General features: G+C 33.2%; 2 protein-coding genes and 1 long non-coding RNA gene across 6 annotated transcripts; 1 reads left to right on the top strand and 2 right to left on the bottom strand.

Annotated features, from left to right (window-relative positions):
• Positions 1 to 391: 391 nt before the first annotated feature.
• Positions 392 to 3,497, bottom strand: LOC125197264 (tRNA (guanine(10)-N2)-methyltransferase homolog). The gene is made up of 6 exons (XM_048095989.1): positions 3,132 to 3,497; positions 2,777 to 2,988; positions 1,903 to 2,220; positions 1,722 to 1,796; positions 1,266 to 1,340; positions 392 to 1,123 (listed from the first exon to the last, which is right to left on the bottom strand). The coding sequence occupies exons 1-6, from the start codon at positions 3,328 to 3,330 to the stop codon at positions 590 to 592; spliced, it is 1,413 nt and encodes a 470-aa protein (XP_047951946.1). The 5' UTR covers positions 3,331 to 3,497; the 3' UTR covers positions 392 to 589.
• Positions 3,498 to 9,302: 5,805 nt separating this feature from the next.
• On the top strand, positions 9,303 to 12,379 carry LOC125192504. 4 transcript variants are annotated; one of them, XR_007171416.1, is made up of 4 exons: positions 9,303 to 9,693; positions 9,782 to 9,915; positions 10,036 to 10,118; positions 11,441 to 11,635. It is a non-coding gene; the product is annotated as an uncharacterized LOC125192504 (long non-coding RNA). The 4 variants fall into 4 exon arrangements; XR_007171414.1 differs by lacking the exon at positions 9,782 to 9,915 and adding an exon at positions 11,930 to 12,379 and having other exon boundaries at positions 9,310 to 9,693; positions 11,441 to 11,482; XR_007171415.1 differs by lacking the exon at positions 9,782 to 9,915 and having other exon boundaries at positions 9,310 to 9,693; positions 10,033 to 10,118.
• Positions 12,380 to 17,477: 5,098 nt separating this feature from the next.
• LOC125197056 (vacuolar iron transporter homolog 4-like) lies at positions 17,478 to 18,398 on the bottom strand. Its single transcript, XM_048095755.1, has one exon. The coding sequence runs from the start codon at positions 18,366 to 18,368 to the stop codon at positions 17,760 to 17,762; it is 609 nt and encodes a 202-aa protein (XP_047951712.1). The 5' UTR covers positions 18,369 to 18,398; the 3' UTR covers positions 17,478 to 17,759.
• Between the last annotated feature and the right edge of the window lie 8,558 nt (positions 18,399 to 26,956).

The raw sequence follows: 26,956 nt of genomic DNA, 5'->3' as shown, positions 1-26,956 counted from the left end.
CTGCCTATGGCACTGTGAATTTATAATAAAAAAATCGATGAAAATCGTCTAAAAATCAGTGATTTGAACCAAAACCGAAACAGCCATTTTCTTTACCGAGTTCAGGGCATGTTGATGTCCTTTTTTTTAATGTGTTAGCAAACTCAACAATATGGTGAATTAAAAACAATACTACTAAATTCTTAGATGGATTATAGTTTAATTAGTGTGGTTTGATTTGTTTTTTCCACCTCACCTACTAAACATCATTCACAAAAAAAGAAGCAACCATGTACCAATTGTTCGTTTTGTGAAATGAATTATTAATGAACCTCTCAATTCTATTTTCAAACATTATTTAAAACTAAAAATATCCACAGAAATGGAACAAAAGTAATTGAACCATCAGACATTAAAACTAAAAATTAGGAATCAAATTACTATCAAGAACTAGTTTCCGTACAGAATCAGATTAAAAGAGTCCTGACTATTTATAGAGCACTCACTCCTCTTCAAAACTTCCTAACAAAATCCATTAGCATTTACTATGAGATTACAAATAAATCACAGAGTATTAAAATTACAAAACCAATGTCTGTAAATATTTGAGCTAGACGTATTTGCCCCTATATTTAGGTTTGGAGCTGAGCTTCTCACCTGTTACATCAGCAGGGCTAAAAACAGCTGAATGTAAGTTGCCATCTTCTAACCACTTGAGGTGGTTTTCCTTGAACTCCAGATGTCTGAGCCTCGCCGCCGACTCGATCTCTTCAGTGTACGGTGCAACTTTAACCATGGTTAGCAAGACCCTGCTGTATCTAAAGCTGAGTATTTGCTCACATGTCGCAACTGATTCGAAACACGGGTGCTCTGGGAAGGTTGGATCAGGTGAATCCTCGTCTCTCAGAACGGGGTAGAAGTAGACCAGACGCCCACCCATCACGAGCATCTTAGCAGCAAGGTCGAGCAAATCGTGCACACACTCCACTAAGCTGTAAGGAGCGGTAGAAGGTATGTGGCCGACCCTTTTATCGTCTGGCACTGTGTAAGGATCTACAGCACCTTTTAAGAGCTTACGTCCACCAGATTTACGTCCCCCGGCACGAACCCCATAAGGAGGATCACAAATTATGGCATCAAACATCTGAAACATCACAAGTTCAGAAACAAGGAAACAATAGTTGACCAAATGGTAATCAACCAATAAAGAATGCTTTTACAGGAGAAAAGGTAAATATAAAACCATTACATGAGAAACATTTTAATCAGAGGCATAAAAGTGTTACCTCTTTTAAATCAGCACGCCATGGGGGAAGATTATTATCGGCCCTTAATAAAGATACCGGCATTGGCAATCCATACTGTACCACGGTGAAACTTGTAGTCAGGTTCATAAAACAAACAGTGCTTCCAGACAAATACAGAAATTGATGACTGATTTCAGTCACATTTTTATAATTCGCACTCTTCAGTATTCACCACATATAATCGTATTTTAATTACAACGTTAACCATCAACCTGCACACACCCCAGAGTATATGTTCAACAGGAATCACACAAGGATAGATTAGAAACCTATGGTAAAATGCCCACCGAAGGTTTCACTATCTAATGTGTGCAAGAAATATTAAAGTAAAGAAAATAACAAAAGCGGAAAAAAAATATTAATGATAGAAGAAAGAGGACTCAAGTTATCATAAGTTAGCAGAAAGAACCGGAAGAAAAAGAAAAAAAATATTACCTGCTTAAAGTTGCTCCAGATATTGCAATCGGGACCACGGCCATCACGCACTACCCGGATGTCAATATCTGCACCCTGAATTGTGTACATTAGTGAAGTGGAAACAATAAAACCACATTAATTAATAAAAGAATAACACTATTGCAGAATAAAGAGTTGGATCACGAAGAAATTTTCTTACCATTGTCATTGCTCCAAAATGAGCAGCCCCAATTAGAATACTTCCTGTACCAACAAAAGGATCATAAACCAATTTTCCAGGTTTGACTTGTGCTTGGTTTGCCATCAGGAAAGCCATTTCTGCATCCATGGCAGTCGGGCCAAGATATTTACGGCTTTTTAGCTGATATGTTTGCAAGATCTTCCTATCAGAAGCACCTACCTCCCGGCCAAAAAAGATTCTCCTTTGGGACGCAGGAGGAAGCCCGTTTTTATCTCCATAATCATCGTTATCAATAAGACAGAAATTATGATCAGGATTCCTCAGATTCACCCGTCCCTGAAAGATGCTAGCTTAGAAGTTGGAAAATTGTCCACATGAATACAAATTGATACTTAGTATAGAATAGTTCAAAAACCTGAAGTAGGGGAACCTCTACTATGGCTATCAAACAGATTGCTAAGTACTTAGTACTCCCTAGATAAATGTTCTTGTGAATCAAATCAAACCACATGTCATCACAGGTAGAAGTTCATAACTTCTTCATCTTCTTCGACGACAAAAGCAAGAGAATGAACACGGAATCGATATAGACATGTATCGACAGTATTGAGTACAAATAGACAACAAAATCAAATATATAGGCAAGAACCACCTATTCTATTCCAAAACTCATCAAAAATTTCAAAAATGGTGGAACATCCTGCTTCAATTAAAATTCCAAAGACAAAACAACAATTTTCCAGACAGGAGGGCTATGAGAATCGTATCGACCATGCTTCCTCATACTGTTTAAGACAAAAAAAAAAGCTAGTTGTGCTTGAAAGTAAATGAGCATTCATCAAAAACTCTTGTGCATTATATTCATTCACCAAGATTGAAAAAAGTGAGCAACCTGAAACGGAACGAATGCCAACTTCTGGATACGTTCGTTTTGCTCGGGAAAGCTTAAAGCTTTTCCAAAACATTCAACAGTGATTCTGAATGTGGTGCCAGAACTCAAGTAGAGAGTCTTCCGCTCATCTGGATAACTACTCACAGCCTCCTCCAGTTCCTCAAAACTCCGCCCTTCGCCCCAAATTTCGTATATGCCCTTCACAAGTATACCTGCAAAAGCGTGACTTCAATAACCAACATTACAGAAAATAATCCAATACTAAAGCAACAATCGAAAGTTGAGATTTCTGGAAGTGTTAATTCGTTGCCAATTTCTCCAATTGATGAGTGTTTTGGGGGGTTTAGGTAATTACTTCGATTGGCAATGAAGCGGGCCGTCTCTTCGGATGGAAGATTGACGAAATGGAACGGCGAATCCGGATGGTGGTCTTCCGGAAGCCGCCATTGGAGATGGGTGGCGCCGCTCCGGCCCTCGAAAAGTCCGGCGAGGGATTCGAACTCAGCTTTCCTGTACTCCAACAACCTGTGGTAGAAGACGCATAGATACCACATGGTGTTTGATCTTTTATTGGGGGAGAAGTGCTTGGATTAAGTTTAATGCTTTCACTTTTATGGGGAGTGTGGGAATCGGAAGCTGTTGGCGGCGGAGAGACGACGGCGCAGGAGTTGGGCGTTGGAAAAACCCCGGCCCAAAACCCTTGAAAATGAAATCTTTGTTTTTTTTATTCTTCTTTTCTTTTAAATTACTACTATATCCTAAATATTGAAAATTACTATCATTTTTATCTTTAATTATGAATAATTAAAGAATCAGTTTATTACAAGTTTCAACTTATCAATTCTATGATACATCTAAATTTTTAATTCATATCCAAATAAGAATATGGGAAAAGTTCGCTTCATAAATAGTAGTGATAAATAAAATAAATATTATAAATATTGTAAGGGCAATCACAATGAGAGCTTTAAATTGGGAGCTCATCTCAGAGTAGTGGCGGAGCCAGAAATTTTATCACGGGGTCCAAATTTAAACTTAAAAAAAATTACATAAATTAAATTATAAGGTTTAAAATGTAAAATTTAAATGTCATCACATCATAACATTTGTTCTATCCTTCATCTTCTGAAATCGCTGCATAATAGTTTCATTGGTAACTTTAACAAACACATCCTTTTCCATATAAGGAACTAAGCAACCATTCAACTGATGAAGAATCAACGAAAGAAAGTTTCTTGAAATAACGATCCATATACCTACAAAAATAGTCAACACTGATTAAGTTTACTAAATATAAATCATACTGAAAAAAGGATAAAGTTCATCTTATGCTTCACAACTAAAAGAATAAAGAGTAAACAAAATATACAATATTCTCAAATCTAAAATGTTGTTGTCACAAATCAAGTAGTGTAAAACTATTAATACATACATATCAAATTAAGAATAGGGGTTAAAGAATTCCAACAAAGAACCTTCGTAGCCATTGAATTACATAAGCTATCTTCTTTCTACCCATTTCAATTTAGGTGTACCAATTTAGAGCTTGAATATGATTATTTAGGTCTCAATTTACATAACTATTGCAGCCAAACAAAAAAAACAACATATATAGAAAAATCAATTGAATTATATTTGAGTTTTAAAATATACTCCCCCAGTTCCAAGATATTAGACCCCTTTCTTTTAAGCACAGGAATTTAGGAGATGTTGTTTAGTTGTGTAAGTGAAGTTGGTAATAAAGTTTATTTTTACCAGAAATGACTCAAATATGTTGGAACATCCCAAAATGGTATATGGGTCTAATATCTTGGAACGGGGGGAGTACCTAGTTTTAGATAACCAGATTTCAGATTACGCTGTAGAAGGAGTAGAATTGCGGCAGAGGAGAAAACTAATTGAGAAGAAACGATTTATGGAGTATAATTTTGCTGAAATCTATCTTTAATATTATATATATTATAAATTATAATTAATGTGAAATTACTAAAATACCCTTTGTTTTTTTTAAAAAATTAGTGGAGGGACCATGGGCCCCCCTGGCCCCAGCCTCCCTCCGCCCCTGTCTCAGAGTCTATCTCAACTAGTATCACGCATGTGCTATGCACAGATTAATATATTTTTAATACATTAATATTCAATTTTAAATTAATTAAACAAATTTAGAATCAATAGTAACAATAAACAATATGAGCAATAATTCTAGTTATATGAGAACAAAAAATATATACAAATCAACATTAAATCATAATAAATTTGAAACAAATCACATACTATAATGTTTAAATATTAAATCATGGAGTAGAAAGATAAAAATTTATCACAATAAAGAATTAAACACAATAGATAATTACTCATTATTTTTAAAACTTCTTTATACACTACATTAACTTTAAAATTAAAATCAACCTTATCATTATAAACTAAAACCTTCAATTCTTCACAATTCATCACTCTTCAACAGAAGTCATAAGTAAAATAACTCGTTTGTCATCTTTAAAGTCGTCCGTCTCACCTAAAACTACAATAAAAATAAGTAACAAAATCAATTTGCAATACACAAAATCAACAATCAGATTAAAACGACCATCCGTAGAGCAAAGCATAAGATGAGACCCATGAAAGTACACAATCGAACAATTCACACCACATGCATTCGATGAAAGGACAAATAAGAAATTTATTTGAAAATTTGATCAAACGTTTAAACCAAATTTAAATGACAGAGTAAAACCTTCCACTCACTCCACTTAATCACACGTTTAATGATAAGAATGTGTGTGAATCTGATGAGGGTCAAATAGGAGCAGGCAAAATGCAGCAACTGGTCCAATGGAAGAATCCAAAGAGGGAGACTGGGATGATTGTTCACTTGCAACAGTAGACAGTCCAGAAGAGGCCCCGACATATACTGCACTCTTGATCTAAGGGAAAATGCAAATCATGATTTCTCTCTTTGCTGCATGACCATTTCACATATACACATCAACTATCTTGTTTTTCTAAAGCAAAATACAACTCTACTACACATGTTCAGCACACAACATTTCAATTATAGATTTATGGAAATAACCTCAAGTTTGAGTGGATCATTATCTGAACAACCAGCTACCTTCAATAAACTCACCCAAAAAAAAAGAAACAAAAAGGCATACCCTGATCTAAAAGGTCAAATTAAATGAGTTGAGAAACATCTTAATATCGGTTTAAAAGAAAATACTAACAGTTTTCCTTCTCTTTAACTGTTATCACTGCTAAAAGAAATCGTGCTGAGTCAAATGCTATTCCTCCTCATTTTCATTCAGCTATTTTGCGCAAAACATCTAGTAATAAACTGATTCTCTCTCTAACAAACCCTTCACAAAACTAATTATATACTCCCTCCGTCCCACAAAAGATGTCACATTTTCCTTTTTAGTTTGTCCCACAAAAGATGTCACATTTTCCTTTTTGGAAAAAGTTCTTCCTCACATGAATATAAAAATTATATTTTCTCTCTTCATTTAACACACAAAACAAAACCTCCTAAAATCCCGTGCCGTCCCACAAGTGTAACATCTTTTGTGGGACGGAGGGAGTACTATTGAACATAACTCATACACTAATAATTTATTAAAAAAATGATTAAACTAATTCAAATTCCTAATGCACAAAAACAGAGTGCAAAAGAGCCGAACAATCGAATACCTTAGCAATCTTGATTTCATCTTCTACTTCGTGAAGGCGGTTGTTCAATCTTCCAAACTTATTGATATTCTGCTTATCTTCCCACGTCACCTCAGTCCGATGATCCCGCCTTGCTCATTAGAAAAAAAAAAACCCCACGTTTTAATTGTTTTATTAATATTACAAAAATTTCATAATGGCAATCTTATGAATATTTCCAAAACTCCACTTTTATATATTGTATAGATGGGTCTTGTTAGGTTGAGATTTGGGCCTAATTGAGAATTGAGATGCAACTACAGCCACTCATTCGCGCGATATCAACAGCCTGTAGTTTATGTCAACAGGGGGGTATTTTTGTCATTTCAGTTCTAAAATGTTTAAACTATATTCTAAATACTCTGTAAAACTCTCGAACAATTTCTCAAAGTTCTCTCCCAAGTTTCTGTCACGATTCATCGCGATTCTAAATACAATTTTGCATCTTCTCTCCTCTTCATCGCGATTCATCTCATAATCTTAGATTTCAGTCAGTTTTCTACATCAATTAATTTCGAAAAAAGAGGACCGAAGAAATAGTTGAAGCTGAAGCGGCGATTGCATCCAGAAAAAGGCATTCCAAATAGGCGGTTGTTGAAGCGACTTCTTCAGGTTAAGAAATTGATTCAAATTTAAAGTATATTGCTTCGATTTTAGTGTATTACAACACATCTGAATTTGTTTTCTTATGAAATCGATTTCTGCTAATATTTCTTATTGATTAGCGATGGTAGAATCGGAAGAGATGGAAAGGAACAATGATTATGGAAAAAAACGGAAGAGGACAAGCATCACCTTCCAGTTAAGGATTTGTTTAAATTTTTAAGATTATTGACATTTTATACAATAGCTATTGATATAGCTATAATAATATACTATTGACATAGCGTACGATTGTTTGAATGACTGTTGACATAATTATATTAACATAGTGTATGTTTGTTTGACAAAGTGTATGCTTGTTTGAATGACTGTTAGGATGGTTGTATAAAACATATGTATGGTTGTAGTAGTATGTCAATAGTTATTGACATAGTGTATGCTTATTTGAATAGGTGTTGACATAATTATATTGACATAGTGTATGCTTGTTTGACATATTGTATGCTTGTTTGAATGGTTGTTAGGATGATATGTATGGTTGTAGTAGTATATCAATAGCTATTGACATATTGTGTGTTTGTTTGAATAGTTGTTGACATAGTCATATTTATGTAAACAGGATATGCTTACCATAAACTTTATAAGATAATCAACAGGGTATGTCAACATTATAAACTTTAACTATTGACATAATAGTAATAAGATAATTGTTCTTGCTATATATGGGATATACTTGTTAATGACAGAGTATACTTAATGCCTGAACTTATGTTAATTGTGCTTGGTATATCTATTGACGTAGTTTTAGTAATATACATGCACTTGCTGTCAACAGAGTATATTTGTTATTGTCATGATATTGTGTATAATTGATATAGATTTATTATGTTTGATTTTAAACCAATAATAGAAAAATATCAAAGCGAAAAAGGAGTACCTCAGTATTTCAGACAGAGTTGATTATTGAGAAAAAAACAAAAGAAAAGTGTAGAGGATGAAAAACAGATTGAAATTGCTGAAAATTTATCTCAAAGGCTTCTAAGGAAGTCGTTATTTTTTGTTGATGCAATAAGCAAACTGAATTAGGAACAGATTAATGCTATGAAGGAGTTGGGTTTTGAGAGTGTCCTACATTTCAACATTGATTACATTCCTAGTAGATTAGCATTCTTATTATTAAAAAGTTTTGATGAAAAAAAGTGCAAGATAAAGCTTTATAATAGGGGGAAAACTTCATATCATTGAAGAGGATGTGGAGCTTGTATACGGATTTTCAAGAGGTGATATTACTTAATCTAGAGAAAAGTGGAAAAGTAATGCACCTTTCATGAGGGAGATAGCAGAACAATGTAATACGAAACCAGGAAACGTGAACCATAAAGTTGTTGAACAACTTATGTTAGCAGATCTTCAAGGAGGAACACAGTTCAAGAGAATGTTCTTGGTCCTATTAGAATCAGCATTGATTGAGCAATCAACATGTGGAATGATAAAATCTAAGATTGGAGAGATAATTGATGATCTGGATAATATGAGAAATATCATTTGTTGTTCATATACAATGTTTGTGTCCAAGTTTGCAATGGGAAATTGGTCGAAGACAAAGAAGAACACCTTTGTCTGACCACTTCCCTTCCTTATGGTATGTTTTACATTTTGCATTACAGATTATTAACCGTTAACATGATTACATTGGGTTGTATGTGTAGTTGATATAGCTTGTGCTATAGTTGACATAAGTTGTACTCCCTTCGTTCCATAGTAATGGAGGCAAAACTTTTCGGCACAGAGATTAAGAAAAATTGTGTTAGGTGAGTTAAGTAAAGAGAGAATAAAGTGGAAAATGAAAAAGGTAGAGAGATGAAGAGAGAAAAAAGTAAGAGAGAGTAAAGTAGGTGTGGAAAAATGTGTTGACTTTTACTAAAAAGGGAAATTACTCTATTACTATGGAACGGACGTGTAATATCCCTAACTTTTGGAAATTTAAAATTTAGAGTTAAAAATGTAGAGTTTATGATATAGTGGAGTGTTGTGTCCTTTTTGTTATATTTAGAAACATAAGAAATAGAAAAAATAGAAATTAAGAAGAAAAAAAAAAGAAGAAAAGGATAATGATATGGTGGGGGGAGTGAAACGTGTCTTTGGGGGAATTAAAGTAAAATAAAGAAAGGGGAATTAGAGAATGAAAAAAAGAAAGAAAAAGAAAAGGTTGGAATAGGTATCAAAACATAAACTTTCTCTTTCCCTCATCCATCTCTTCGTCCCTCTCTCTGCTCCATTTCCCCTCATGCTCTCTCTTTGTTCAGCCATGGCGCCAACACCATGATAGCGCCAGACGGCTCCTCCGGGAAGCATGTAAAACACGCTACTACCCTCAACTCCTTACTCCCATTACTTCCTCTTAATTTTAGAACTTGTGCTTTAAACCCACATCTACCCAACATCCAAAAATAGTTATAAATTGAAGTTGAATAGGAAGAACATCCATTTTTAGAGAGGGAGAGCTCGGCCTCCATGGAGAAATCAGAAGCCGTGAGCTTCATGGTTGCTTCTACACCTCGATTCCTCATCTTTTCGTTAATTCAATTGCGAATTCTCCAATAATTCAAGTAAGCAACCTCCTTTCACCTTTTATTTGCCCAATTTCATCCTCGATTGAAAGCGAAGGTTTAAGTTCATATTTTTTTTTGGTGGAAGATAATTTAGGACAGCCTATCCCTAAATGTGAAAGTTGATGATTTTTACATACAAAGCATGTTGTAGTGAAAGAAAATAAGAAGACAGCTAGTATGTCTTGTTCTGGCAGCGTATTCCAGCTCCGGTTTAACCAAGTAAACGACCTTATTTTCTTACGGAATTTTAAATGACCATAGCTTTATGTGTCTTCTGCCATGTGACCAAATTCAACTTCATCTGAGTTCAAATGAATTTATAATGATTTTTGCAAGTAGACTGCCCTGGTCTGCCGGGAAATGACATGGAGAAGGAGCATGGATAATGTGATTCGTATGTCAAAGGTGTCTGGGATTTTGAGGTAGTATACTCAGCACTTAAAAAGGCTTAGTTCTTTTTATGCTCTTATGTGATAATTGAATGTCCTTGTGTGATTATATGCGAATATGTGACTTGTGAACTCGATGAATTATGATTAATTATGGAATAAGAGATTATGAAGTAAATTATTAGAATGTGATGAGTTGTTGAATGATTTGTAATGAAATATGAAAAGGAGAAGGGAATGAGTTTACGTTATGCCCCTACTTGATCGATTGCATTGGGTTATAAAGTAATATATTCTATAGCAGGTGTTAATAATATTGTATGCTAATCAGTTATACACTCTGTGGGTGATCTGTATATGTTGTTTATGTCATGAATTATGTGAATTTTGGATGTGTGATGGTATGGAGAGAGTTGGAATCTAATTTGTTCATTTGATACGATATGGTCTGAAAAAGTTGTTGAAATGTTATGTTAGAAATTATTTGGAATAAATATTGAGATGAGAATGAGTATATGTCTCTGATATCTATCTCTGTATCTGATATCTCTCTATCTATGATATATGATCTCTCTGATCTGTGTATCTGATTATCTTGTATCTGTCTGCACCCTAAATGGGTGGTCTGTGTGGAGTCCTCTCGAGGACAAAATTCGCTTCTGCTTCTGATTCTGGATTCTTCTGGTTTTAAATTTTGTTTCTGTTTTGGTCTGTGTATCCCAGTCGGTCACCAAGCACTTAAGGGGTTATATTTGTTCGGATATGTGAAGATATTAGTGATCTGTCATCCGAATATGCATTGATATTTGAATAAGATCGTAATGTATTCTTTGGGCTTAATTCAATAATTGGTGTGGTTAGCTTATTTTTATTTTGTATCCTGTCTTACATATTTTAGGAATGGATATGTGAATATCGATTTTGTGGTAAATTCATCGAGAGCAATGGCGACTATATGAATGTGGAATCTAAATGGTGGTTGGTGTTGGTAAAGAATAAAAATGTATAGATCTGGTAAGTATATATGTGTTGAAACTGTGTGAGTGATGACATGTATACTATAACTGCATATTTCTAGATATTTTAATGAAGTGATGTATGATTATGATTTCGGTAAGTCTCCAAAATCAAGAGAGGATGATATAAAGGTCAGATGTATTGTTGACAATTTCTTTTTAAGTAAACATATGTACATGGACATAAGGATGTTGATTATGGAGAGAGAAATTCATGGTAATAAATTTTATAAATATGTGGGTTGCATAAAGTTTATTTAACTCCGGAAATTTTGCTCTAATGTTGTATATACTACAGGGCTTGTTGAAGCTCACTCCTTTCTTGTTTCCCCCATGCAGATTAGAGGATCACACAAGCTCTTTTGTTGTACAGCTGCTCAGGTCATTAGCCCGCCTTTGCGTTTGAAAAATTATGTTTAATATGTTAGATGTGGCATGTATAGAATGTCTAATGTAGAATGGACATTCTATTTACTTCGTTATCTAGGTTTTAAAAATATACATTCAGAATCTTGGAAACAGGTTTATGCTCTAGTTCTAGATATCATATATCAGTTTTCCTACTTGCCAAATAAAGGAAAATAAAGTATCTATATATTAAATATATACATATATATATATATATTTTTTCTGTCAATTCAAGATTAATACCAAAATGTGACATTATTTATTGATTATTAAAATAATTAGGTAAGGGGTGTTACAGGACGGAAATGGAAAAACGCCCCTATTACTATGGAACGGAGGGAGTATTAGTTATTTAATTGGCTTGTGTATTCAGTTGACACTACACACTAGTAATTGACATGTATTTTTTAACATATGCAGCTCTACTACTTAGACAGAGTTACACAAGACAAGTGTTTTGTTCCTCGAACATTTTCATTAATGAAAGGATGGAAAAGTGAGCATCTTCATGCTAGAGAAGATAGAGAGACCAGTGCAGAAGTTTTTGGTTTAGGACGTATAAAGAAGAGATACATTCGTAATGAGGAGCAGCAGCAAGGGAATGAAGAACAAAGTCTTGATGTAGATGACAGTGGAGTTGGGTCTCAGAACCTACTCCCATCAGATATGGTGACAAAAGTATTGCTACACGATGATTGCATCAATTTACAATAACCAGAGGTTGCCGATGTTACAACTGGCTCATGATTGGATAGAAGCAAACATGGATAAATTGCTTGAGTTAAACCACAAGTACAAGGATTTGTTTAGTCGTAGAAACAAGAAGTGAACAAAAAGTGATTTTAATGTTTGATGTTAACTTATTTTTTAGATGGGTTTTAAAACTATTATTGTGGATTCTGACTTTTGAACTTATCAGTTATATCAAATGTTAATCAGTTCAACTAATTATATTGAAATGTCAACAACCTATAACCAAATGTCAACAGCTTGTATAAAGTGTCAACAACTCGGAAAACAAATATTATAATTAAAAAAGAAAATCATACGATAGATGTCAATAGAGAGCAAAATCAAATATCACCAACTAATAAGAAAATGTCAATAACTTGTAGTATATGTTAACAACTAAAAAACAACTCTAATTGTTGTTGACATGGCTTGTACGTGTAGTTGACATGACTTATAATTGTTGTTGACATGTGTTCTATGAGTAGTTGACATGGCTTGTACGTGTAGTTGACATAGTATGTAACATAGTTGACATGACTTGTATGTGTAGTTGACACGATATGTACCGTAGTTGACATGACTTGTATGTGCCGTTGACACGATGTGCACCATAGTTGACATAATTATATTAGTTGTTGACACAGCTAGTATATATAGTTTGATGGGGTTTGGAGCCCCTTGCACAGCGGAAGACTTGTACAAAACAAATAAATCAGACGTAGGATCTATTTGACCGATTATGCGATTAATCAATTCACATGTTAAACAGATAATTGCATGCTAGAACGCAAATAATTCATGCTCATAGAAAATAAATCCTAAACATGATTTCTACGGTTTAGAGTTACCGATTTGATTCTCCAAAGAATCGTCGATTGCTTGCGCCTTCTCCACGTGATGATCTTCAATACTAGACCACGGATCTTCTCTCTGGTTCCCGAACTGTATCTCGATATCAGGGTGGGCTGATCTTATCAAAATACTAGGACTCGAATAAAGAAGACAGAAGAAATCCTTTTGGGAAAAGGAGTGGAATTCGAAAATTCCTACAGCTGGGAAGCTGAAATTTTCGAAAATTACAAATAATGAAATTGTGTTAATTCTGTCTCCTTTATTCTCCTATTTATATTAAGTTCCTTTTGGGCCCAGACAGGGATCTATGGAAGGTTTTGGATATGGGCTCGCCCAATTAGCTTTTTACTAATTAAATTGAACCCACAATTTAATACAAGCTTATATTGGAATATTACGAGCAGCCACTACAGAAGTAATATTGAACTCTCCCCATCCAAATCCGAAATTACAAGTAATCCGGGTTTCCACTTTGTTTATTATTTATTTCCCGCGCTTAAGATATAAATGTCCATTAATTAATTAATGTCTGCTATGGACTTAATTAATTAATATCTTATTAATTCCAAGAGTGGACTTAGCAAGAATCATTTATTTATTATTCATAGAGTAATAAAACTCCAACTGGCCAGTTTTCCGAATAATAAAACCTTGTTCGAGCTCCTCTTGAGGACATTATCAAACGAGACTCACCTCGTGCACGATTCAACATAATAGCAATCCTAGCACCGCTAGATATTAATCACCACTACCCAATATATCAGGATTATTGGGTTGCGAAAAACCCGCACCATTTGATAAGTCAAAGTAGTGCATAATCAATACCGTATGCTCAATGCTAACATATGTAGATTAAGAAATAGTATTTTATCAAGACCTAGTCTTTCAGTAGATAGCATAAAGACACGTCTTGCTGTTAGATCCATTCAGTGTTATACCACACCAACGTCATCTTATTTCAGTAAAGGCTTAGAAATAATCGGACCGACATTGCAACCTTTCACGATAGGTAGTCTAAGCCTATCCGGGTTGTGAAATTCTTGCATAGAACTGACCGTGTTACCTTAAAGTGGACGACGCCCACAACCGGTTTACTAAGCAAAAGACTTAGACTTTGTTTGCTTCTTATGCATTTAAATGTTTGTAAAACATCTTATAAATGCACAAGCAAACACAATGTAATAATAATAGTGATTCTATTCGTGCGAGACTGCTCGAATAATACTGAATCGGGTTAAAAGTGGATTGTAGAGTTTTACGTATACAAGCAAGATTCTATTCGAGCGAAACTTGCTCGAAACATGCTTTTCAGTATACCAAACCTAACATAGTTTACATGATTTTTAATTGTAATTAACCTTAAAAACATGAATTATATTTGTAATTACCCCTCCAGGCAGGATTGGGGCAGTCTGGACGACCTCATCGGCGAGGAGCACGGAAGGAAGCCTGACTCCAACTTGTATTGAAATGTCAACAACTTATAACCAAATGTCAACAGCTTGTATAAAGTGTGTACAACTCAGAAAATAAATCTTAAAATTAAAAAAGAAAATCATACGATAGATGTCAATAGAGAGCAAAATCAAATATCAACAACTAATAAGAAAATGTCAATAACTTGTACTCCCTCCGTCCCGGCTAAGATGACACATTCCTTAGCCGGCACGGGGTTTTAGGAATAATTGGTTAATATGTTTAATTGGAGAGAAAAAAGGTGGGTGGATGTATTGAAATAGAGAAAGAAAGAAAGATGGATTTTAATAGGGGTAGGAAAAGTGGTTGAGTGTATTAATTGGAGAGAGAAAGTTTTCAAAAAGGGAAATGTGTCATTTTAGTTGGGACAAACAAAAAAGGAAAATATGTCATCTTAAGTGGAACGGAGGGAGTAGTATATGTTAACAACTAAAAAACAATTCTGATTGTTGTGACATGGCTTGTACGTGTAGTTGACATGACTTATAATTGTTGTTGACATGTTTTCTATGTGTAGTTGACATGGCTTATACGTGAAGTTGACATAGTATATAACATAGTTGACATGGCTTGTAGGCTTGTACGTGTAGTTGATATTATTTATGTCAACAACGTTATTTATGTCAATTATTATGTCAACAGTAATATTTTACAAATAATTAATGTCAACAACATATATTTTCATATCAACGACCTATATTATTTATGTCAACAACAACATTTTACATATAATTCATGTCAACAACAATGTTTTACATATAATTTATGTCAACAACATTTTTCATAAAATTTATGTCAACGACCTATATAATTCATGTCAACAACAAACGTTATTATGTCAACGAGCTATATAATTCATGTCAAGAATAAACATTTTCATGTCAACAAACTATATAATTAATTTCAACTGCAACGTTTTACATATAATTAATGTCAACAACAACATTAAAAAAAGGAGATGACTAATTCCCAATTGGGGAATATCACCAAACACCTTGAGTGCATTATGATTAAGCTTATTCCCCAATCCAATCCAATCCAATCCAATTCCTTCCGACTATCATCACCAAATCACATATCAAAAGAGGCGGTTGGAGATGCAGGAGAACGGAGTCAGTGCCGATGCGGTGGAGGATTTCGCCGGCGATGGTGGATGCGGCGAGAAGTCAGGGTACTTGACGGCGGCGAAGCATAAAGAGAGGTCAAAATCGGAGCATATAATCTGCAAATATACAACAATTCTAGCTAATTAAATAATTGCAACAACACTAAATTAATAAATTAAAAATTGATTTCATCTGAATTGAGGATTCGCTATTTCATCTGAATTGAGGATTTCATCAAACTGATTAAATAATTGCAACAACACTGTCGTCCGCCGCGCCTCGGAGGCGGCAGAGGTAGATGTGGCCGATGTCGTCGCTCCTTATCGAGCTTATCAGACTTCGATCCTCTCTCCACACCTTCGAATTTGTACTCCGCCGCCAAACTCGTCTGAAATTCGGTTTCACCGATCTCGATAGGCAGTTGTTGCACAGTCTGTACGGCGTTCAGATTCTACCTAGGGTTTCAATTTTCATCTTCTTCTCGATTTTCTATATTATCTGATCTCCAATTCTCTCTCTGATGGAGGAATACAATCATGAGATGAACGGAGCTCGAATTCGAGGTGCAATTTTGTGTAAGGAGATTCCTCAGTGTATGGAAGGAACACCTCAGAGATGGAGAGAGAGAGATCGAGAAGCAGAGAGCAAGAGATGGGAGTTGCTGAATTTTAATTACCATTATACCCTTTTGTAATAAATTAATCTAAAAATATTTTTTATGTGGCAAAATCTGGACCACTCATTTAATAAAAATGAGTGACTGATATTGCATCTCATTTCTCAATTACCCTAAAAAATCTCAATTGATCATAAACCTTGTATAGATATCTTCATTTATAAATTATTGTAAAACCTCCCACTCCCCCAAAACCTCCCACGTCTACAATTTTTAATTTAATAGTGTAATTTTTTTAAATTAAAACTCCCCCCAAAATAAAATATCTTCATTTATAAATTATTATAAAACCTCCCACTCCCCCAAAACCTCCCACATCTACATTTTTAATTTAATAGTGTAACTTTTTAAAATTAAAAACTCCCCTAATTATTAAAATTAAAAACTTTCCCAAAACTCTCCTTTTATATATTGTATAGATTTTCTTCTGCCACGTCAGTAGCCCATCTCGGAGCTTATTTCTCGGCAATGTGAGCTCATCACAGAGTCTATCTCATTTCCACATCAATACTATTTTCTTTTATTTTTAATCAAAACCTAAATAACTTAAATTAATATACATAATAAATTAATTCTCTACTCATATTTTTCTCTCACACATAATTTAGGATGAAGTATTTATAGGGGAAGGAATTTAATAAATTAATTTTTAATAAATAAAAAATTGATAATCGGTCTGGCACTCGCAATGGGGGCTATCTCAGGGCCCATGGAGAGCCGATGGCGGATCGTCTGAGGCGATTGTTCGGCCTTGGTGAGTGGAGATAGCCCCATCTCCACAATAGGGACCTTTGAGAGCCCATAGGGTCGCCGATCGCTCGACCCTTTCGATCGGTCACCATTGCTAATGCCCTAATGGATAGATAGTGTAACATGAACTTGCGACAGATAAATCTATCCAAAAGTAAAAGATACCCCCAGTTTAAAATTTTTGAGTCATGTGGTGGCAAAAAAAAAACAATAGTCACATGAATTATTTCATGGTTCAAAGACTTCAAGTATCATGCTTGTATATATTCGATTTATATTTGGTACGAATTTGTTCCCCTTTATATTTTCTTTTAGTTGAGAACAAAATTTAAGAAACAAGGCAATGCTAAAATAATAAATTAAGTTAGAAATGAACTGAAAACATAAATAGTATAGGAGTACGTGATATAAATCGAACTGATGGATACAATATAAGATTAATTATTCAAAAAAAAAAATCTAACAAAATGCGTACATATATAAATTGCATGAACACTAGGTTAAGTGTTGATGCACATTTTATTGCAATACTTTTTATAGTTACTCCATAAATATACATATCAGAAGACTTGAGCATCCCCGATCTCACCAACTGAGCTGCGCTATATATATATCTTCCACGAACCCAAACTCACTCACAAAAGAGCAACATGAAAAATCAGACTGCAAATCCACTAGAGCCAAGCAACTTAGTGAGACCAAATGTGATAGCCATGGCCACCCACCCTCCCACCACCACCCTCACACAAGACCTCACCACTTTAGTCTTCCCCAGCGCCGCCCCGACACCTCCGAACCCCGCCAGCCCCAACGTGGTGGCCGCCACCACCACCCCCATCCTGACCCTATGATCAGAAATGAAGACAGCCGCAAGCAACGGCATAACGCCCCCCAACGCGAAGGCGAGGGCCGAAGCCCCCGCGGCCTGCCAAGGGTTCGGAAGCTTCTCCCTCTCCTCTCCGTTCCCTTTCTCTCTCTTCCTCTGCGCTTTCTCTATGTCGTGCTGTGTGTACACCGACACGAACTCACCGATGGCCATGCTGCAAGCTCCCGCGAAAAGTCCGGCGAAGCCGGTCAGGACTATGGCCTTGGCTTCGTGTTTGAGGGCTCCGACTCCAAGAATCAATGACGCAATGGTGACCAGGCCGTCGTTGGCTCCGAGCACCGCCGCTCGGAGCCACTGTGCCCTTTCGGAGTAGTCGATTTCTTCCTCCACTTTGGGGAGATCATTAGGGACTACAATTTGGAGCTGGTTTGATGCAGCCATATATGAAGATTAGAGAGGGCTTTGCTTTGCAAGTAGAGATGATGTGAATTGGCTAATGGCTACGCAGAGGTATTTATAGAGGAAGACACTATATATTAGCTTCAGTTGACACTAATTTTATTCTAAAGAACAAAAATAAAAAGTGTAATTAGTCGTAATTAAATATATCTACCCTTTTAGGTCTATCCTTCATACTTGGTGACAAATGTATTAAATGAACTTGTACGGTTGGAAAAAATAACAAAATATCGAAATATTGGTCTTATCATATATTAGAGAAATACTGATAATATCAAATTTTTGGTATGGTATCATGCCTTACCGAAATATATTTTTGGTACGATTTCATACTTATCGAAATATTTCGGTAATGTAATGGTATGAATTTCCATATATTGCGGCAACCGAAAATCAGTATATTACCATTTTTAACGTGATTACATTATATGCCAAAAATATGGTATGTATCACATACACAGTGTATACTGAATTTTGATTTATCAAAAAAGAGTGTATACCGAATTTGCGGTATATACGAAAAATATAAATATAATTACATATATAGTATATTTTTAAATTATAAAATCTATTATTAAATATAAATATAATTATATAAAATATAATTATAAAATCTAAATAATATTCTAAAGACTCATATATTTTATTTTCATTAATGTCGAAAGTCTAGTATACCGCAAAAGTACGATATACCAAAAATGAGGTACAATATTGATATTGAAATTTGTCATATTGAAATTAGGTATACCAAAGCACGGTATAACGAAAATTTTTGTAAGGTGAAAATACTCTCTCGTACCAAATTTTTGATAAAATATATCGTACCGCCCCACTCATATGTGGGCGTTCTTTATAGTGTGCACATGGAGAATAGTCTACAAATAAACACAGATGTAAATTGTACTTGAAAAATTAAGTGTAAAAAAGGTTTGTGGACTTTCAACTTACCGTAGTACTCTAACACCACTAAGTCATCCTCGACTAAATGACTTAATTAAGACAGTATGTTTTACTTTATAAATACGTTAATTGGCCTCTACATTACTGAAGTCTTAAGGGTATTTTGGAACTTTTAGTAGTATATTCATCACTTGCAATTCATAATAATATTAGCCTTTTAATTTTTTATATTTTGTCCTTTTTCTTCCTTGAACATTTTTTATTTCCATCTCCGCAAAAATCGGGTTCTCTTCTTTTTATTTCTTCCCTGCTCTACTACACAAAAATTAGAGTACTATATATATCTGAGAAACGAAAATGTCATATTCGTAAGTCAATTACATGAGTTCATACTGTATGCTTATTAAAACCTACACCGTTCATCCCAAAAAGAAGTACTAATAAATTTGGCATTAGGTACACACATTTAACCATCGCAATTTAATGTGAATTTTGAAATAGAAAATGGTCAACTATTATAGCGTCATATTATAATTAAATGTTAACTACTGCAAGCTGCATATACCAAAAAAAACTTAGTGTTTCAAAAATAATCGGGACCAACATCACACTTAAAATCAATTTTGTCAATTCGTGAAAATATTAGTATGAAATATGATTTGTTGTTTGTGATAAATAAAGTGAATTTACACAAATTATTGCAATAAATCTATAGTCTATAATTAAACTAATTTTGAGGAATTGTTTTTATAATAATAATAATATCAAGTAATTATTATTTTTCTTCCTGTGATAAGAAATTAACAGTACACATCAAGAAGGGAGCGAACTACATTTTTTATACCTGAACTTTGCTATATTTTGAAACGCGTTCCTTATACTTTAAAATATCTTACAGGTCCCTGAACTTTCATGTAATATCGTTGAAGATTTTTGCACTTTTTGAATAGTTTTTATTCCAAAATACCCTTATGCTCCGAAAGGGTATTTTAGTCTTTTTTTGGTCCAAACAACCTTTATATATTATAGCAAGCTTAAGTACCAAAATATAGTTCACCGAAACCATATAAGGAGTACTATAATATATTTAAATATATTTTATAAATATATATGAAAATAATTTTTTTACAGTGGAACCATAACAAAGACCAAGTTTTGCATTAGAAATTGAATATATATATATATATATATATATATATATATAAATTTGGTTTCTAAATTTATTTTAGTAAACTATAAATTTAACTATGAATTCCATATAAATTTTATCTTAATAATATTCTATTGAGATATACAATAAATTTCATATTTTAATTGCAATATTTTATAAGAATGGTATGTAGATTTAATTTATAATTTCTATATATAAAATAATATTAAAAAACATTTAATTGTTTGGGAAATTTTAATGTTTTCTTAAACGGAACTAACTTTTAATTAAAAAATTAAAAATACAAATCTTAATCAAAATATAATTCTACATATTTAAAGTAAAAAGTAATAATAAAACTAATCAATTAATTAATAATAGTACAATTTTCAAACTATTTTTGTTAATTTAAAACAAAATAAAAAAGTAATGTACATAAAAGTTCTTTAAAATGTAGTTTTAGTGAACTACATTTTTTATACCTTAATTTTTCCATAATATCAAAAGGTGATTTTGGACCAAAAAAAACAAAAATGCCATTAAGAGCTTTAAGACTATCCCCATTGGTGACACCCATCCAACCCAACCCCAATCAACTTTTGAATTAAATAATCATTTCTCTTTCATCCACATATACAACCCCCAACTTATTAAAACTTTTACCTCCATCAATGACTCCAACTCAACCCCAATACATATTTTCTTTTTCATATACTTTCAATCAATATAAATTTTATATTTATTCAAATATATTAAAAAACTCATATAAAATTATATAAATTATTTTATAATTCAAATTTATAATAAAAATTATTACACATCCATATATAAGTGAAGTACAATATAATAAAAATACACAAATAAAAGAAATACGGTACAATAATAGAAAATAAACAAACCAAATTACAAACTAAAGTGAAAAATAAGAAAGATTACTAAAAAAGATAAACATTACAAATTCAACTATTTGTGCCAAATTTATCCCAAATGTGCTCAATCAAATCATCTCGAAGGACAATATGAGCTTCTCTATTGCGGAGTTGATCTCGATTTGTTATATAAGAAAACAAACTTCCAATTCGTTGAGTAGAGTAGCAAAAAGCTTCAGCATTTCCTTCTTGTGCTCTTATAGGTGTATCTTCAAAAAACTCAGTAGGATCATGAGGACGTTTTGCACTAAAAAAGAGTTCAAATATACTGTGGAGTAGTTCACTTATAAGAAGGCATGTATTGTGTTGTCACCTTTACAGATGGATTTTGTGTGCAGTCCACACACTATGCAATGTGTAGCTAATAAATTTATGAGAAGGTGCTGATAGCTGATTGGTTGATCAGAACTCTGGATTCTATCTTCCACTGCGTAAAAGGATTTTGTAGTTACTTTGTATTTTAAGTTAGTACTTTGTATTTTAAGTTAGGTAATTGAAAACGAGAGCTGTCTTAACAAATCAATTAATTTCGTCTGTAATGATACGATACAATTAGATAAAAGGAAAATATTATGAATGCATGAGTGTTGATTATATACATTGATTGTGTAATAAGTAAAATATTCAATCCACTTAATATGTGTATGTAAATTCGTTCGTGGAGCAAAGTTTTCAGTACTTAGTTATGAATTTGAAGTGAGACAGTATATAAGTTAGTACTCCTATATATTAAAATGGATACTAAAGCCTCACCGAAAAGGATTAAGAAGCAAGTAACTTACTCTAGTTCCTATATTAATTTCACTTAGCATTAATAATATTAATAACAATTTTAAAGTATTCGAATCCATCAAAATACATATAAATCAAAATAAATATCGTAAAACATGAATTGAAGGAGAATGATAACTACATATGTGCTTACAGGGGTACATTATAATGATAACCCCAATTTGTGTGATAACCCTATAACTAAATCTCCACCACACATTTTTAAAATATGTGGTCTAGATTTAATCTAACAAAACTATCATTTTATCAAATAAAACTATCATTTTCGAATATATTAAGGGCAAAATTGTCATTTCAATTTTAAAATTGGTGGGAAAAAAGAAAACGATCTGAATTCATCTCAGACTCAAACACTCTGAATCGAATTTCAAACCCTACGAATCGAAGGAAACACTCAAACACTCTGAATCGCATTTGAAACCCTACGAATCGAAGGAAAAATCATCACAATTCTGGAATATGTCGAAGGAAATCATAGTTTTTTCATCGAAGAAAGGTTGGATGAAGTTTATTACTTATTTCACTTTTGATTTTGATCGATTTATCATTTTGCTGATGATTTTCTCGATTATTTTTAGATTCTGTAGTTTTTTAGTGTAGATATTTCTTATATTTATACAATATCGTTCATGCATAACAATATATGCTGCTGGTGTGTGTTTTGCTTTGTTTATGTGTGTTTTGCTTTGTGTGTTGCTATGTGTTTGCATGATCTGTTTAAATGTAGATAAAATGATACTTTCTGATAAAATGATAGTTTCAGATTATAAAATGATAGTTTCATGGGATATATGGAATAAAATGATAGTTTCTGAATGAAAAAATGATAGTTTCATGGGATAAAATGATACTTTATGTTTGTTTGTGTGTGTGTCCTGATGCTACTGCTGCTGTGTTTTTGTGTGTGTTGTTGTGTGTGTCTCTGTGTTTTTGTATGTAGAAATTGTGCCTTTGCTTGATAAAATGATACTTTGGGTGCATAAAATGATAGTTTCTGAAAATGATAAAATGATACTTTGTAAATAGTGTTTTGTTCTACTTAAGTGACAAGTTATTCCCTCTCTGCTTTTTTAAACTCATTGAAATATAGAAAATGATAGTTTCAGAAGAAAAAATGATAATTGCCCTTGATAAAATGATAGTTTCAGATTATAAAATGATAGTTTCATGGGATATGGAATAAAATGATAGTTTCATGAGATAAAATGATAGTTTCTGAATGAAAAAATGATAGTTTCATGGGATAAAATGATACTTTATGTTTGTTTGTGTGTGTGTCCTGATGCTACTGCTGCTGTGTTTTTGTGTGTGTTGTTGTGTGTGTCTCTGTGTTTTTGTATGTAGAAATTGTGCCTTTGCTTGATAAAATGATACTTTGGGTGCATAAAATGATAGTTTCTGAAAATTATAAAATGATACTTTGTAAATAGTGTTTTGTTCTACTTAAGTGACAAGTTATTCCCTCTCTGCTTTTTTAAACTCATTGAAATATAGAAAATGATAGTTTCAGAAGAAAAAATGATAATTGCCCTTAATAAAATGATAGTTTCAGATTATAAAATGATAGTTTCATGGGATATGGAATAAAATGATAGTTTCATGGGATAAAATGATAGTTTCTGAATGAAAAAATGATAGTTTCATGGGATAAAATAATACTTTATGTTTGTTTGTGTGTGTGTCCTGATGCTACTGCTGCTGTGTTTTTGTGTGTGTTGTTGTATGTATCTCTGTGTTTTTGTATGTAGAAATTGTGCCTTTGCTTGATAAAATGATACTTTGGGTGCATAAAATGATAGTTTCTGAAAATGATAAAATGATACTTTGTAAGTAGTGTTTTGTTCTACTTAAGTGACAAGTTATTCCCTCTCTGCTTTTTTAAACTCATTGAAATATAGAAAATGATAGTTTCAGAAGAAAAAATGATAATTGCCCTTGATAAAATGATAGTTTCAGATTATAAAATGATACATTGACTTTATATAATGACATAAACTGTTTAACACACTGAAATCTTTTGTTTATTAGGAAAGAACATTCGTGATGATGATGATGATCAACGTAGAACATTAACAGAAGAAGTAGAACATATAAGAAATAAGAAGAAAAGAAAGAATGACGATACAACTGATGGTAAGACAGCATCAAAGAAGAGCAAGAAAAAAGTTGTTCAAGATATTGCAGTCATTAGGATAGCAACTTTGGCAGGAAGAAGGAATACTGACTTCTTCGTTGACATGCTTGAATCTCTAAACGAGAATCAAAGAAGAGCTGTTAGAGAGATTGGGTTTGGCGCACTCCTAAACTTCAATATAAGAAGTTTCCCAAGAGCATTAGCGTATTATCTAATCAACAACTTTAACAGTAAAACTTCATCAATTGAGTTGAACAGTTTAGATGATGAAGATGTTCACATAACTCTTGGGTTCCCGATTGGATCTTTACCTATCAATAAAAGCAAATTTCAGAAAAATACCCACATCAAAACTGAAATTGCTAAATTCTGTAAAGGTGGAGAGAAAAAAATGGTGCCAAAGTATGTTGTAGAGCAGATGGAGAGAGACAAAGAAGGTGGTGAGTTCTTTAAATGGACTTTTATGGTTCTCATGGAGTATGCCTTGATTAACACTCCTGCTGATGGAAATTTGAGGCCAAAAATTTTAGATTACATAGCTGATGTTGAGAAGATCAAAGAATACAATTGGTGTGGCTATGTCATATCCAGATTGCATGAAACACAAAAGAGGTGGAAAAAAGACACAGCAAAGATATTTACCGGGCCAGTTATCTTTGTAGTGGTAAGAATATATTTGTTTTCCATTGTCTATGAATCTATTTACAGAAAAACTAATATTTAGTTTTTGTTTAATGTAGGCTTGTTACGTGGACAGGATTCTCTTTGAAAAAAAAATGGTGCCAAGATGTTACCCAACAGTGAAAGGATGGACTGCAGAACTGTTGAAAGATAGACAAAGAGCAGAAATGGAGAATTCAACATTTGGTCTGGGTCATATGTATGACCGATATAAAAAGCAGCCACATGAAGAAAATGATAAAGATGACGAAGAAGATGAATCTCAAGATGTAGAAGTTTTGAAGACAAATGATCATCATGATCATGATGAAGTGGGGACAACCAATGAATGGGAGAATTTCATAAATGAATGGAAGGGAGCTGCAAAGGATGTTAAAGCCTCAATGTTGAAGATGGTTGATGTCCTTGAAGCAGCGCCGGATAAACTCAGGAATCTCAATAGCTTTAAGATAATCTGTGATACAACGAGAAATGCAATGGGATTGAGAGAGGAAGGTGTGAAGCATGTTATAGAAAGTCAGGATACAATGACACAGGCTATAAACAATGATGAAACTGATGATCCTGAATGGATTGATATCATGATTGAGTTAACTAAAGCTGCTGAGAGGACATATATATTGAAAAATAAGAATGAGTTCCCTACCTTCACTCTGATACCTGAATGTGATGACAGTCCTAATGAGAATCAAGAATTTAATCGGGAAAAGGATGTGGAGAAGGAAAAAGATGATGAGGTGGAAAACGAGCAAGAGAAACAGAATGAAAGCGAAAAGGAAAAGGCTAATAAAGCAGCTGTAAAAGAAAAGGAAAAAGTTTCAGAGAAAGAAGTTCAGAATGAAGAATATGAGGTAACTTTTAAAAATGATAGTTTAAGTACATAAAATGATTGTTTATATGTTTAAAATGATATATGTTTGATGATGTTTTTTGGTAGTTCTGTTTTATTTGAAAACTGATACTTTTGAATCATAAAATGATAGTTTAAGCGGATAAAATGATACTTTTGCATGATAAAATGATAAAATGATACTTTTGCCTGATAAAATGATAGAAATTGTGCTTTTGCATGATAAAATGATAAAATGATACTTTTGCCTGAAAAAAATAATAGAAATTGTGCTTTTGCATAATAAAATGATAAAATGATACTTTTGCATCATAAAATGATACTTTTGCATCATAAAATAGTATCCCTTCTGTCAATAACAATTTATATTTTTTTTAAATGAAAGCATGACAGAGTTGATAACATAATATCCACTGTCATCAAGGATATAAATGTTGAAAAAGGAGATGATGAAGTTTTAAAACAGAGAGAAGAAAATTTGAATAAGGACAAAGGGAAGAAGATGGTTTCTCAAGATCAAGATCCTCCAGTCGAAAAGGAGAAGGAGAAAGTGGTCAGAACAACAAAGAAAATTGTTGAAGCAATGTGCTCTCCCTACAATGTCAGAGCAGTAAATCTGAAAGGAAAGCTGAATAAAGAAGAGAGAGAAATAATGTACTGGTTGATGAAAGATGAAGAAAGTGAACAGTAAGTTTTGAATTACATAATTATATTCTTATTCAGTTCTTTTAACTAACATTAAATATGAATTTGAAATCAGTTATGAGGTAGTTTATGAGAACGACAAGATCACATTGTTCAAGCATAGATGCATGGGTTGTGTTCCTCAACTACAATGAAAAATTCAAATCAAAGGCATCACCGAGTCGTCTTTTCATCAACACCACACCTACGGTACAGTAAACGAGTAAATAAATAATAGTATTACATTAAAAGTTAAAATATATTTACAAAAATGTAAACATGACAGATTTACAACATTACTGCAAGGAGATCTGGTTGGACTGAAGCAGAGAGTCGAGAAAGATTTTGCTCAAACTTGAATGAATTTGTGTCACAGATTGAAAATTTCAAATGGGAAAATTATGACCTGGTAAGTCATAATTAGATATACATTACAGAACAAGGGTGCGT

This window comes from Salvia hispanica, chromosome 6 (genome assembly GCF_023119035.1).
Source record: "Salvia hispanica cultivar TCC Black 2014 chromosome 6, UniMelb_Shisp_WGS_1.0, whole genome shotgun sequence".
Classification (NCBI taxonomy): Eukaryota; Viridiplantae; Streptophyta; class Magnoliopsida; order Lamiales; family Lamiaceae; genus Salvia; species Salvia hispanica.
This window is presented reverse-complemented; position numbering and strand designations above follow the sequence as displayed.